The sequence below is a fragment of the Sinohyriopsis cumingii genome, chromosome 2 (assembly GCF_028554795.1).
Source record: "Sinohyriopsis cumingii isolate HCF-2022 chromosome 2, ASM2855479v2, whole genome shotgun sequence".
Lineage (NCBI taxonomy): Eukaryota > Metazoa > Mollusca > Bivalvia > Unionida > Unionidae > Sinohyriopsis > Sinohyriopsis cumingii.
Genome location: NC_142962.1, coordinates 30,778,499 through 30,794,487, shown reverse-complemented (window position 1 = coordinate 30,794,487; position 15,989 = coordinate 30,778,499). Strand labels below are relative to the sequence as shown.

At 36.2% G+C, this 15,989-nt stretch overlaps 1 protein-coding gene across 5 annotated transcripts in view; it reads right to left on the bottom strand.

Moving 5' to 3' along the window:
- Positions 1–15,989, bottom strand: part of LOC149804563 (presenilin-1-like) — a 77,713-nt gene that overhangs the window by 31,914 nt on the left and 29,810 nt on the right. For all 5 annotated transcript variants that reach the window (XM_089941555.1, XM_089941571.1, XM_089941544.1 and 2 more), the window contains exons 3-4: positions 8,164–8,396; positions 5,803–5,953 (exon numbers count right to left, since the gene is read on the bottom strand). In XM_089941555.1, the coding sequence (XP_089797681.1) occupies positions 5,803–5,953; positions 8,164–8,396 (384 nt within the window). The remainder of the gene's footprint in view (positions 1–5,802; positions 5,954–8,163; positions 8,397–15,989) is intronic.

Sequence of the window (15,989 nt, the reverse complement as noted above, 5' to 3'; positions counted from 1 at the left end):
TTTAACATAAAATTCTAAAAATATAACCAGACAACTTATCTGAAGAGTTAATACATTTTAATAGCAACAATTCTTACTGAGCATATCATAACAAATTTTATTTAACATTTGCTGACTTGACTAATTTAACAAGTATTTTGTGATTGTATAAGAGATGTCCTCATCCTTTACCATACTGCTACCATTCTGAAGTTTAAGCCTTTCAGCTATGGTGTACCAGAGGCAAAACCCAGCAATACCACTGCAATATCTAAAAATTATTGCCATGGTATTAAATTATCACTGCAATACTAAATTTTGTTGATGCAATGGTATTTTATTACTAAACTCATTGCAATGACATTCATAATCATTACAATAATATTCATTCATCCACCATAATACCAATATTCAAATACTCATGCCATGGTGTTTGTATCGTTGAGATGGTAATGTCACCATTGTAACTATAATTAATACTGTTACAATGGTAAAATTATATTTTACTGTGTAATAGCAATTTTACCACTGTAATGGTAATTTTTGTTATTGCAGAACTAAACTTATTACTGCAGCAATAAAATATACAATTGCAACGACAAAAAAACCAATTAAGCCAGTATCTGAATATCGTTCCAACAGCAGATGAATACTGCTTCACCAATACTTGGATACCATTGCAATGATATCTGTATACAATTGTGATGATATCTAGATACCATTGCAATGATAACTGGATATGATTGCAATAATATCTGGATACTGCTGCAATATTTTGATACCACTGCAATGATATCTGGATACAACTGCAAAGATAAATGGAAAAAATTGCAGTGATACTGCAATATAATTGGATACCACTGTTATGCTATCTGGATACCATTGTAATGATAATTGGATACCACAATACTCATAACTGGATACCATTGCAATCTTAATTGGACATAATTATAATGATATATGGATACCAAATGCATGATAACTGGATACCACTGCATTGATAACTGGAAACCATTGCCATAATATCTCGATACAACTGCAATGATACTTGGATACCACTGCAGTGGGATCTGGACACCATTGCAATGATAACTGGATAATTCTTCAAAAGTGTAAAGATGCCTAAATTTTCTTTTTCAACATGAAAATCTGTGCTGTAAAAATTATGTGTAACCTTTTTCTAATTTACCAATCATTTTTTACATACAATTTCTTTTTTCTAAATTAATGACATGTTAGGCGGGATTTTTTTCCATTTTAATTATACCTTGCTTTGGATCTTAATAGAAGTTGATGTTATTTCAATGTTGTGCAAAACAACCCAAAAATGTCCCTCTCCCAATGTTTAAATCAAAAGTCTCCAACCACTAAACAAATTTAAAGATCATCAACAATTACAGTGGTCCCACTCTTATATAGCCACAGCTTCTGAGAAAATGGCATTATAAAAGAGGTGGCCATTCCAGAGGGGGATATTTGTGAGAAGTACAACTCTCCCTTGATAACTCGTGCACAACAGGGTCCACAAACACAGACAGCACTATAAGTGAGGTGCGAGTTACCGAAGGACCTCCAAAAATTGGAAAAAATCGCTTGGACATCAAGAAAATGGGTGGGGGTGGGGGGGTGGCGGCATTAGGGAACTGGGCTGTTTATTGACTGAATCCTCATTTTACAATCATGTCAATAATAATTTTTAATAATGCGCTTTTTCTAATGAAGTTTTTTGTTTAAATAACATTTATTTTCAAAATGTCCAACATATGAAACATCGTTCCAACTGGTTTCAACAACCATCATGTGTACTCGAAAAAATCTGTATTACATCACTGCTTTTTGTTTTCTTGATGAGTCTGGTTCCCATAGTGGTTTTTAATATTATCCTGCCAAATCGGGAGCCCAGGCAGCAGGGAACTAAACTGTTGATACACCGCCAAAATAGATTCCTTTCCTTCAAAAACACGCTACATTTATTTTGTGAGACAATCGTCTACATTGAAACTCAATTTTTGTATTGTTCAATTAGTACAATATTGATGTCGTGATTTCACTGGAAGTAATAATGAAACTTCTTATCATCCTTGAGGATATCTCTTAGTGCCAGTTCAAGAATTCTTTGAAACTCACTGCCCACAATGGTCTGTATCTGTGAAATCAAGCTGTTTATTTTACAAAGCATTCATTTTGCTTGGCTGCCTTGTACCTTTGATCACAGTTATGAAAGAGTCGGTTAATTTAAGCTAGTTTATGTTTCATACACAATAACATTCATAAGTATTTGATTGATCAAATGAAATGAGCGAACAGATTTTAAGTTTGTTAGATTTTCATGCCTTTTAACTTTTCTTGTATTCCACCTCCTTTATTTAATTCAAAAGACATAATTAATGTGATAATACAAAGGAGGCCAGCTTTTAATCCAGTGCAACAATACAACAAATACTTCCGGAAGTCAGTTATCAAAACATGGTTGGCACTTAATTAGGTTCTCTGAGAAACGCTCACGGACATAGCTGTTATGGTAGATTGATGCAATTTACGTTTAATTTTAAGACGACACATTGCATTTATGATGATTACACTTAAAATGAACTAAAAGATAGAACTAGAACACAAATTTCAATTGACTAAAAAATTATTTAATTTGTATTCATTTATTAAAGTACTGCCTCCACTGGGCGTGACATTTTCATTGACAGAAATTTCCTTACATATCATTAATTGCGACGTACTAGGAATGTTATTTGGAAAGAAAATGTAAACAAAATGTATGACCTATTTTTAAATTTGATATTTCATAGTGTTGATTAAAATTTCCAGGTTCTATCTACCGTTTTCGACGATAAAACCAGCAATACATCAAAGTTTCTGTTACCAATTTTGAGCGCAATTTTTTTCAAGTTCAACAAATAGGATTAATTTTTGGTGTATTTTCTGGTTTAAAAAATGGATCCCCACCTGACCCTACATTATAAGTGACTTATCAGGGGGCAAGTTATCAAGGGAGTGGTGTATATGTATCTTGTAAGAAAGGTACATGCAACTTCAAAGCATTTAATATTTTCATTTGAAAGAAACATTAATTATGAATAGGTCCTTCTTGTCTTAAGAATAAATTTACTTCAAGTAAATATACATTAATAGTTCTTGATTCTTAAGTGTGAAATGTGAATGGGGTATTGTTAGCATGCACATTGCAAAATCATTAATCATTCAAAAACATTGTCATTAAAACCTTGGTACATACATCATTTGGCATTTTAAATTATTCTTTATTCATTTACTCCATTTTCCCACTGCTGCAAAATATTCTCTTTATCTTCAATAATACTGTCTATTTGAATCTTTCCAAATCAATTTTTCTGGAAAGAACTCTTGAATTATCACCACTGTTGTTGAGTCAAATCACATTTTATTCTAAAGTTTGAATTTTCCATTTATGTGACGATATGTTAATGCTTTGTGATATTTTATATTTTGCTAATTATAATGCAAATTAATCGTGCAGACAAAACTTTTGTGGCGTAGATGAAATGTCTTTTTTGTACATGTACTGTCACGAGTTTTTAGACGTGGTATCCAGTTTTGTTCAAATTTTATATCTCTTCTCTTTGTGTCTGAATTCACAAAAGCTATATTTAGTTGACCGTGTTATGATCTTGACAATTAGCTCTGGTCATAATTATCAAAAAGAACTCAACAGCCACGTGAATCCCTAAAGTCTATAACAACTCTGTTGAGCCTATTTTCCTGTAAATGTTGGCATTTGTAGATAATGATATAATATGGAGTGTGAATGTGTGATTTGGATTTGTAACATAACTTTAAAAAAATTTCAGTCATATCGCTATGATGTCTGCAGTGTGGCAGTTATAGTGATGTCTAGTACTGGGGCATCATGCCAAAGATATGTAGTATGATGTCCCACCTAGTCACATTATCCTGACACCAGGCCGACCTGTCCTAACACTAACCTCTTAATGCTGAGCACATAGCGAGGCAGCTGTTAGTACCATTTTTTTATAAGTCTTTGGTATGACTCGGCCCGGGATCTAACCAACAACCTCCCGTATCTGAGGTAGACGCTCTAACACTAGGCCACAGGAGCTGTTGATATAAAAGATCTTCACTTTTAACCAAATGGCAATTAATTCACTGCCTGTCATAAAATGTGTACTATCATCAGTTTCACTGTACTTCATCCTAGAACACATTCATCCAAAAATCAAAAAGGCTAATGATTAATCTTTTTCTAATCAGTTACACTTGAACTTTAAGATCTTTCTTTTATTTTTAAAAATTCTTAAACCCTGTCATGAAATGATTATCCACTTTTACTGTCTTCACAATCATGCAATCAGAAGTCACACAGGTAATCATAATGGATGTGCTGTATTCCAGTCAAGTGAATCATTTTCTCCATTTTTTATTAAAGTTAGATCCACAGTTACTCCCTTGTGTTCTGTTTCTTTCACTTTCTTTGTTAATGATTCTTAGTCCACATTGTTTTAATCTGGTGATCACTTTCTAGTGCAACAAGCATTGACGTTACACATCTGGATGACATCTTGATAAACTCAATGGAAATCGCATGAGAGCTCCCGAGATTAGGGAAAGCTACTCCGTCATAACATTGCCTATGCTAGTCTGGTTCTCTGTTTCATATGCTCCCTGTGTTGCACTCCGCTATACAAATAGCAGAGTGCAACTCAAGGAGCATACGAAGCAGGGAACCAGACTATGCCTATGCTTGATGTATACACGATGCTATCCCTCATCCAAAGCATCCCATGATGCCATCCCTCATCCAAGCATTGGATATTAAATAAATCCTTATCACATTATGTGAATCCTTTGTGTCAAAAAAACAAATGTGTACGTCAATTTTCTTCAGTATGCATCCCTGACGCACAAATATGCTAAAAGTGAAACACTGATCATTTGAGCATTGTATCACAATAATCAAGATAACCATTAATTGCAATTTATTTACATCTAAAAATGAGCAGCAGTTGAAGTTAGTGTGCCACACTGGTCTATCTACCTAAGATACATGTTATACAGGCTGATTCTGAGCAATTGATATTTTCTTTTAAATTCATGTTTTTGTTATTATTTATGAAGCATAAATCAAGCGGAATCAAAAAAATTATTTGTTGTCAGTCTTGATTAACTGTACAAACGAGATTTTATTCTTTTACTTGATCTCACTGGTATCTTTGTGCAAGCTCCATTCATTGTGTGCATACAATTCAGAAGATGTGTTCTGAAATTCCACCCAAGGAATACAAAATTTCCTGTCCTATACTATTGCATGTGAAGGATTCCATTAATACTCTTCTCTTTTTTTTCACAAAGCTTCTGAACAAGGATATGACTGCAGATTCATCATAACAATTAATATTTTTTTATCTCTGACTTTAAGGCTATTACTTCAAAGGTTGCCTTTCTTTGAATGGCAAAACTGTCCTATCTTGACAGTTTTCAAAAGTCCATTTTGTTCTGGTCTCCAATCATGAAATAGATCTTTGTAACATAAGAACACATCATGGACAATCTCTCTAGCAAATGTCGCTAGCCCACAATATTACTGTACAACTGTATTACTTAAAGTATCTTGTTCTATATGCATTGTACTCGATAGTTCTTACATGCAGATATGGCTCACTCCTGACAAAAATAGGGTCTTAATGTCCTAAAAGTTTTCAGTGTACTTCTGGTTACATGATGCCCCCAACCTTTGGCTGCAGTAGTATTTGTAAGCAATCTAAAGATACTGACATATTATAGAATCTGACTGACCTACAGTAATAGGTTAATTACCTTGTAACATCTGTACTTGTATAGTAGAATTAGGACTATAGTCATGAAAACCACAACACCCAAAAGGATCATTGCATTGGCCAGAGATTGCCAAACCTTGGTACCTGTATCAGCACCAGGTTTGTCAGCATCATGAAATGGAGTGTAGATCCTGAAAAATAAGTGAATATTTACCATAACTCCCAAAATATAAAACTAAACTGTCTTATTAGTAAGCTCATCTGCAATACTGTCAGTTCATTTATTCTCATGCTGATTAACTCATTAAACCCTGGCGCATCGTTTACATGTCAGGAGGTAGTAGTCTACTTTCGAGCTCTGTAGCATCAAGGTCATGTAGGATACAATGAAATGGGTGGTATTATAAAAAGGTAGACAGATGTAGCTCTACAATGATACCAAATAATCTGGATGTTCTTGTTGCACTACAAGAAACACAGAGAAAAACAAAAATTTTTGGACCGATTTTTTTTTATACACCAAAAATTGGCCCATATTTGGAATCCAATTTTGTGTCCAAATTTTAGACTTTTTGGCCTCAGATCTAAGGCAAACTGGTCTGAACTGCACACAGACAGGTAAACCTTTGCAAAAAGTAGGATAAGATGGGCGTTTGGAATAAAGAGTGGTCTCAATAAGAAAATGATGATTCTGTTAAAAGAAAAGAAAAAAAGAACTCCAACTTTTACCCTTCTGCTCATGCACAAGTGGGAGAGCCAAGGAAAACCAATGTTTCTAACACAACTAGGTATTAGGTTACCCGGAAATCTCTTGGAAGTCGATGTATTAGGACATATTCAGAAATAGCACCCAAAATGTGTTTCCTACTCACATTTCAGGTGAAAATGACAAATACCTCCAGGGGTTAATGAGTTTAATGAGTAAGAACTATAATGCCTCTTTTGTTTTTATCATTCCATACATTCTAGAGACCCATTTAATATTACAAAAGAAAGTAGTGCCAGCTTACTCACTCGTCATCTTGACAATGAATTGATCAAAGCTGATAACCTTGGTTTATGAAGTAATAAATCCAAGATATGTATGTTTAACAAGTGACTCACATGCTGTACAATTTACTGATATTGTACTCTTCCTCTCAAAAAACTGATACAATTGCATATCAATGTTCAGAATATATCATCATAATATGGGATATTTTTAAAATGAATAATAACATAAAGTACAATTTTCTCCTGAATATCGCATAAATGAAACAGTATTCATCACTGATGTTTTGAACACTTTTAATTCTTCTCTATGCCCAGTCACAATATTCAGCATTTATTAATCCACAAAGTGTATGCTTTACATTTTGCTGGGGATTTTTTTTATTATCAAGAAATATACAAATGACCTTTTCTGGGGCAATTCTGGCAAGATTTTCATAGCAAGCCAGCACTAAGCATATAAATGATTGACTGAAACGTTTTAATGAAAAAATAGGTGTCAGAGGTAATCAACCGAACCTAATTATAAATATACACATAATTTATGCACATTTTAGGAAATATGTTTCTTGGCAACATGCTTGATAGGAGCTTTTTAGCCAACATATCTATGATCCACAAATGTAGGTACCACAACAGAGAAAACCACTGGATATTTAATTGTAAATTTCCTTTTATTAAAAGTGGTCCTGAATAAAATTTATATACCTATTTAAGGAAGAGAGAAGGGCAAATTTTAAAGGGCTGAAATTGACCCTTACACAGCCTATCCCTCTCATGGTGTTTGCAAACAACTGCATTTTCAATGGTTCAGTACTTAAGGCATGGTTTAGAAGAAAGAGATATTAGGCTCCATGAATTTTATCTGTGCACTTCAAGCAGTACTTGAAAACACAGGCTGAGTTATGTTTCAATTCCCTGCTCCATTGTGAACAAATAACTGTCCTTTTGTTGCCAGCGATCTTTTCTTAGCTATGCATCATTAGGACAACAGACAAATTAGATCTGAACTGGAAATGGTTCTGGTCTAACAAAGTTGCATGTAACACGTTCACCTCGTATGTCAAAGCTAAAGTCATTAGAATGCATGTTTTACAGGATTCCATTTAAGAAGATGAAAGATTTGGGTCTCTTAGTCAGAAAATATTTGAAAGTGTCTACATAACTGAAAGTTTTGTATATATAACATATCATCCCTGCTGAAGTATCACCAGGGATGAAGCCAATGATGATATACCACGAGGGCAACATAACTACAAAACATTTTGAGATTTCACGTAGTGATTATTAGAGGCCTTGGAGTTAGATAACAGATGGACAAACAAAGACTATCACAATATCCCCAATGCTTTCTATCAAGACTGGAAAGTTACAAACTATTGACAATTCTGAGAATAATCTTCTTTCTTACAAGTATGTTCCACTTTTCTTTGTGTAGAATGTGACAGAACTGATGGTGGCCACCACAACAAGCATACACAGCGTGACAGGAACAAAGAGCATAATGACATGCTTTGCCCCATATTGCAAGGTTTCCTCTTCTTCCTCTGCATTTTCAGAACTTGCACGATTTCTGCTAGCTCTTCTCTCCTGTCTAGGGACTGGTCTCGTTTCAGTGTCTTCTTCTGTACATGTAGAATTCACCTAAAAAAATCAAGGAATTTGATGAACTAATACACATGTAAGAATGATCACTTATTATTGTACCAGGCAAGGTAAACTTTTGTACAGAGTATTTAAAGAAAATTAAAGTTTTATTATCCCAAACTTCTACCATGCAAAAGCAGACAGTTTCAGTTAAGAAACACTAAACCAAACAAGAAAATAATGTGGTCTAGGACATTTTGAACAACCTATGTTTATGTAATTTGTTAAGAAACCAATTTTTCCTAGTAAAATATGTTTCTTCACAAATACTTACCCAATTATAATACATTAAAAGAACTATTATTACCTCGCAAATCCAGCCCTCCCAGATACTACTTTTAGTTAAAGGGAGCTAAAAGTTGTCTTCTGAGCTATTTGGCAGTCAGGCAGAGTGATCTCCCCTTACATATAAGACTTGGTGTTACTGAGTAAGAATATTCCATTTCTTAATGGAATGGAGGGCATGCTCCCTATGGATGTAACTGCAGGGAGGCAGGGAGGGTGAATGTGTATTATGATTGGGTAAGTATTTTCAAAGAAACATTTTTTCTGTAGAAAAATTGGTCTCTACTTTGAATATGTTACCCAATCATAATAATATAGGAGAATAGGTAAGGGGTGGAGGGAGCTACATCCACTTTCCCAGGAGATACCATCTCCAGTCCCCTAAGATAGTGAGACAACTTCTTGGTAACCTTACTGGAGAAGACTCCATCTGTTGGGGCACGGCTTTAAAAGGAAAAAAAGTTTTCCCCCCTGCAAATCCAGCAGAAGTTGTGAAGCCACATCTTAAGAAGCTGTCAACTGATCTGGAAGTGTGACCTATTGAGCTGCTGATATAGGTCCTACCAGATCGAACTGCACCCTCTGGGATGACAGATCTCGCAGATGAAAGCTAGAGAATGTGGACTCCAATATCCATCCCACAGCCTGAATGATGTTGGTAAGCAATTACTTTCAGTCTGATGCTAGGTTGGTGGCAACTGATCAAACCTCTTGAGCTGAAGTGCATACAAGTTCATTGTGCTGGGCTTATTTCCCTATATGTTGAGTGAATAGCTCCCTTACTCCAAGATGTGATATTCTGTTCCAATCAATACTCCTGTCCTTTTATGAGAAGTAGAAAGAGGTGTGATCTCACTCGATGCAACGCTTGGTTCATATTAATGAATCACCTGAAAGCCTAGACTGGGTGTTGTAGGTGGTCTTTAGTTGATGTGTCCAGATGAGAAAGAGGATTCATGACAAAAGTTTAACTACCCATGGATGAGAGATGGTTCAGCAATGAAAAAGGATACCGTTAAGAATAAGACTGACCTGTTTTGTCTGAACTTGCATGTAAACTGGGTCTGCTGATAAGGCATGTACTTTGAGAATTCGGCTGCAGTTGCTAATACCATGTGGAAGCAGGTCTTGCATGAAAAGAAGAGCCTGAGATGCCAATGAAAAAGGCTCAAAAGGTGTTTTATTTATCCAGCTAGATCAATACCCAAGACAGATTTCGCTTTGGGCCTAGAGTTAACGTTCCTGGTGATAACAGGCGCAACAACTGTTGGTATCATCGGGTACAGATCTGAGTGAGAACCGAGGGATGAAGAGACCATTCCTTCTGTATTGTTTCAATTGTTTCATGATGAAGGATCTGTCAGGACATTGAGGAGTCCTGGAATAGTGGACCTGTATGGCTTGTTGATGACAACACCACTTCAAAAAGTCCCACACCATAATGCAAAGGTCTGGGGACTGGGGTCCATCTTGTTGTTGAAAATAAATCATCATTGTAGGATTGAGTTCCTCCTTGTTGTTTGAGATAAGTCCCACACCATGATGCAAAGGTCTGGGGACTGGGGTCCTCCTTCATGCTGGAGATAAGTCACCCTTGTATGATTAAGATACTCCTTGTTCTTAAGATAAGTCACCACTATAGAGTTGACAGAATGAGAACTCGCTTGCACTCTTGCCCCCAATAAAAGGCTTTCACAATAACCATCTTCTTCAGAGTTATTGATATGAAGATGTCGTTCCTGGAGAGAACATGCACCACTGGTGTCCCAAAAGGAGGGTAGTGGGCAGGCTCCCCAGCCCTTTGTACTTGCATCCGTACAGACTGTAACCTCGAGTGGGTAGACACGTAGATGCATACCCAACATGAGCCAGGTTAGGATGCTCCCAATTCCACCAATGGTGCCTCAACTGAGTGCAGATGATAAGAGGATGGTCCAGTAGGCAAACCTGAGGATTCTATTCATGCAGACAAAAACAAAACAGTAGCAATGCATAAGAAGGCAACCTAGGACCATGATATCTGCTGCTGCGTGGAGCAATCCAGTGTGGACGGTATTCCTCAAAAGTAAGGTGCTACCATGGGCTGTTTCAATGCCTGATCCAGAGAGAGATAAAATATGGTGCCTGTTTACTGAAGTCCATAAATGGGTGAACAAATCGTTGAGATGCTACTAGGTCGGATCTTTCCTTGTTGATGAGAAGTCGAGATTGGTAACAAGAGCTATCATGGCTGGTTAGGGCTAACTCACTGATGTTGCTGCAGGATGTTGTCCAGGCAAGCTGAGGTTGCTGCCATAGAAATGGTCCAGACATTCGCCATTACTCGATTCTTCAGACAAGAGAAGACCACGGGGCCAATAGTGAGCCTCAATTTGGGTGCATTGAATTGATATATGATGTCGTAGGCAATTTGCAGGAACATCCTGGGAGCCTTCAGAATAAAGACATGAAGGCATGTGCCATTTAAACCCAGTGATGGCAATGTCTCCCCCATGGATATCATTCAAGACATGTTTTAGTGTTCCAATGGGAACCAAGGGGCATGGATAAATGGATTGAAAGTGCTTCAACCGATGACTAGATGTAAAGAGTTGTTTGCCAGTGGGACAGAGAAAAAGGTGTGGAATGAACAATATAACCCTCTTGGTGCTAAATCCGCATGGTATGGATGGGTGGAGCTTCGACAGGATGACTTTCAGAAGTTCGTGTCCAGAGTGAACCATGGGTCCTTTTGTTGATTCCCTGTACTATCTCTGTATCAATGCTCTGGTTGCGGAGGGAGGGAAACATGTCTCCTTGATGGCTTGTTAGCGGACTTCATCCATCGAAACATTAAACAGAAGGCAGAGGAGAAAGGCTGTGTTGTTAGCTTGAGACTGACTCCCCATGCATGCCCTGAGGTAATCTGAGTGGGAACAAGAGTCCAACAATTAAGTCACAGTAACGATGTTGCTCACTAACTGTGAAGTGCAAACAAAGGCCATCCAATCCATACGTATGGATTATGGGTATCTCATCCCCAACATGGCAAGAACACTGTCAATGCTAGGGTTCCAAATGGTTAGCTGGTGGAAATGCAAATGTTAGAACCACCAACAAACTGATGATGAAGGTGGGCCAGAAAGCATGTACCTTCACAGACTTTGAACATAACTAAAGTCAGAACCATCTGTTTGTTGTAAAATCAACAGATGCTGGAGTGCTGGTGCATGTTGTTGATGGTGTTGTATCAGATAACAAAGCTCATGGAGGTTTGGAAGGCAGAATCTTCCTGTTTACTCGTGTAGGGTAGAACAGAAGATGGTACTGGTTGAACAAGCATCATCATCTTGGTTGTGTAGAGTGAGGCTACGGTCCCCTGTAATGCATGAGTCTTACCTGGCAAAGAGGACGAGGTCTGTTGCTCACTAAACTCTCTATGCTCTGAATTATAAACCGTGACTTCAAGACAGCCAATGAGTAAAGAGGCTCTTCTCATGACAGAGTGTAGAGACACTTGTACCTTCTGGACAGGCACCATTTTCCATTCGGGTGCCCATTCAGAAGGTGCAAGAGTGCAACACAATCAGACACAGGTTGTTTATAGGAGCATTTTTCACACCTTGTTTTTTTCCCCAACCATTATCGATTCTAATGTACCAACTTTCACTGATGATCTCAATTCTGTGTGATTTTCTTATTGTCAGTGAACTGTTTTCGTTCTAGCATACGAGTAATCCTTTGCGATTTTACTGTCTGGAAAACGTGTGTGAAATAAATCACCAGCAACACTATTAGCTGAAAGAGGAAGGTTCATTTCTAAAAGAAATTTAATAAACTGAATTTTGATCGAATTACATCAAGGTTCTGTCTGGTATTTATATATGTCATAAGTTCAGGCTGAGATGTATATGATGAAGCAGCAAGCTGATGTTTATTAGCTTTTTCATGCTCTTGTATTTCATGGGCGCCTCCATGTAGTGATGACAACTAGAGGGATCCATTTAAGAAGATGAAAGATTTGGGTCTCTTAGTCAGAAAATATTTGAAGGCATCTACATAACTGAAAACAGTCTAGCTGAGTGTTACCATCTTACTATTTTTGTACAGAGAGGGTACCACTCTTTACAGGGCTCCCATTCTTTTAACTTTGATTGGATAATTTCATGAATAGTGGTAACGTTTTATGTCATAACCTGTGCAAAGGAAACCATTTGACTTTTCTTTTAAACCATACATTATTGGTAAGAATTTGATATGGCTCAGAGAAAATTTTCATGAAAAATCCACAAAATGTGTGGCTTAAGGAGGGTTTAGAGTGGGAGAGGTTTTATTTATGTATCTTAATAAAGAATTTGCCAAGATTACTTTGGTACTTACCTTTGTTTCGTGGGAATAAAGTTGTATTATAACATACCCTAAGTCTCATCTTTAACAGGAAATGCATGTCACTTCTCTCCCTTGAGCACCTGGCAGAGGTAGCAAGCACAGAGTCTGATGTTTTATCAATAAAGTACAACATAATCTTTGACAACATGAAATCACCTTATCTGTATATTATAAGATACTTTACTGACAAAAAGTCAGACTCCTTTGGTAGCAACTTTTTATTCAAAGAATATATATATATATATATATATATATATATATATATATATATATATATATATATATATATATATATATATATATATCATTGCTACCAGTACCAGTAAAAAGCAGTTTTTTTTATATTACTGCTACAAAATAGTATAAAACCTGCTTGATACATTTGGATATGAAATTAATGTAGAAGCAAAAAAGATTAATACAAATTTATACTTGTATATTCACAGATGAGATGTGATTGCTTCTGTCCGAAGAATGAGACCCCCCCACCCTGTAATAATTAAAAGAAACTTTATTAGTTTTTCAGGTTACTCACAGCTTAGGCTGTTGTAGCATCCATTCCCCCTGCATAAACATCTTCATTTGTCTGTGATTTTATCGTTATTTTATACTGTTTAAAAATAAGTTAATAGTGTTATGACAAAAAATGCCAACACAATCCAACTATGCAATAAAGCAACTGCAAAATAAATAAACAAAAATAAAACGTTTGTACAGTACTGTATTTAACTTTTCATAGGAAATATTAGAGAAAAATAATTATTTTATGTAAACCTACAGTCATAAAAACAATATTTTTAGATGAATTAGTCTAAACAAATTCTCATACAGGTAGGCATTTAGAAGGAATAAATACCTGGATTGTCTTGTTACATTGTCTTGATAGATTTCTTTTGAAAAGTAAGGCAGATGTTACCAATCCCTTTTGTTTTTCACTTTCACATGAATAAAACATGAATAAAAACAAGCTTTACACATAATAAGGCTTTTGGATTGGGCATAAACTCATAATTGTAAATTCTGAGTAATTAAAGCTGAAAATTCTGGATTGGCTGAGGCATATTTCCCCATAGTTTCCTTTTATATACAACATACATTTGTAAATTATGCCTCAAGAACAGTCTGGTTATACTCTCTAGTGACTGTTTCATTAATTAATCCAAAAAGACATTCCATTACTGGATTTGTTTTCAATATATACACTGTACACAAAATGCTCACATTTTTGGTGAATTCTTTTTTTTATTGCAGGCAATAAAATAAGTTGTTTGCACCTGCTATGAGCAAACCCCATGAAAAGGAGTATACTTTATTTGCTAATTTGTTATTTCTAATGCTTTGACCTTCTCAAAAATACCATATTTATTAACATGAGATGAAATTTTAAACTTGGCCTGTTATCCCTACTCCATGCCCAATAATGCAATCACACAGCACAATTTGCAAAATGTAATGTTTTCTCCTTTAATAGAAGGTTTCACAAATCTAAACAAGACAGCACAATTGTCCTTCCAGTTGTTTTCTTGTCTTTCCTGAAGTAAATTCTGAATATTCTGCTTTCCTATTCAACATGATCAGAAGTTGAATATTATGAAGATAAGATACAATGACAGCAGTAACTGTTTGCAAAATCCAATATGATGGATAAAGACAGGCATGGTAGCCTCAATTTCAAACGAACCAATCATATTGTAGAACTGTATTCCTATATACATGCAATACATTTCTATCAGAATGGAACAGAGTGCCCATTCTAAACTGAAAATTGCAAGGAAATTTTTTATTATTTGTTAAAATTAAACAATGTATTTTTTGCAAAGAAAACGTACACCCGTATTCAGGTCCAAAATACAGGACAAATATGGAAAAAATGGGACACTTGGCAGCTATGCTGTACCTGCCTGACCAGAACAGAAGAAATACAAAAATGTACCAGAGTGTCTACATTACACTAAAAAAAACTTTACGTAAAAGAGAACTGAGGCACACACAGCAGGTATGACATACACAGTAGGTGTGACAAAACCCATTATAAGGCAATATTTGTAGCAAAAAGGCTTATAGACCACTTGTACAAGTACCCTTATTTACATTAAAGATGGCATCTGAACACTACTAAAGCCTTGGATAGAAACTCAAAAATACATACCTGTTTGTAAAAAAATTATAAATATATCAGAGTTATATAAGCACTTGAGACTTGCATGTATAAAATAAGTATAGCAAATGAAGTTGCTTAGACTCAACATGCAGGTACCTAACTGGGTGATGATGACAAAGTGTGGCAGCTTGTAAAGGCAGAACTTTGTCATGATAAAAAAAGAGAAAAAAAAATTAGAAATATAGATAGAGTATACTTTCCTTAGAAGTGAAAAACTCCTCCAACTTGTAGTGGCATATCTTCTACGTAGCTTCTGGCTTTTGCGAGGTCTCTCGTGATGAGAGGTTGCTTTTTAGCATCAGCGGAAGTAATAACTGGAATATTCTTACTTTGTGCCGCTACATCTTGTATGTGAGGGGAGATCATTCTGCCCAGCCACCAAATAGGTCAGATGACAACTTTTAGCTTCATTTAGCAAAAAGTAGTATCTGGGAGGGCTGAATCTGCGAGGTAGTGAGAGTTCTCCTAAGGTATTATGATTGGGTAATGTATTCAAAGAAGAAATGATGTGTGGTATTTTCTGGTTGTTGTTGTTGTTGTTCTAGGGTTTAACACCATTTTTCAGCACTAGATAGGCTATACATGGCGGCCAGTATAACTGGTGGAGGAAGAACCCTGGAAAACCCAGGGAAGAACCACCGACCCACGAGAAGCTACTGGCAGGCTTTCCCACGTACCCACGCTAGCCGAGCCTTGGACTCGAACCCATGCAGACAGAGGTGAGATGGCAGTGATCCGGAATGGTGAGCACTTTAAACCACTTGGCCACTAGGGCC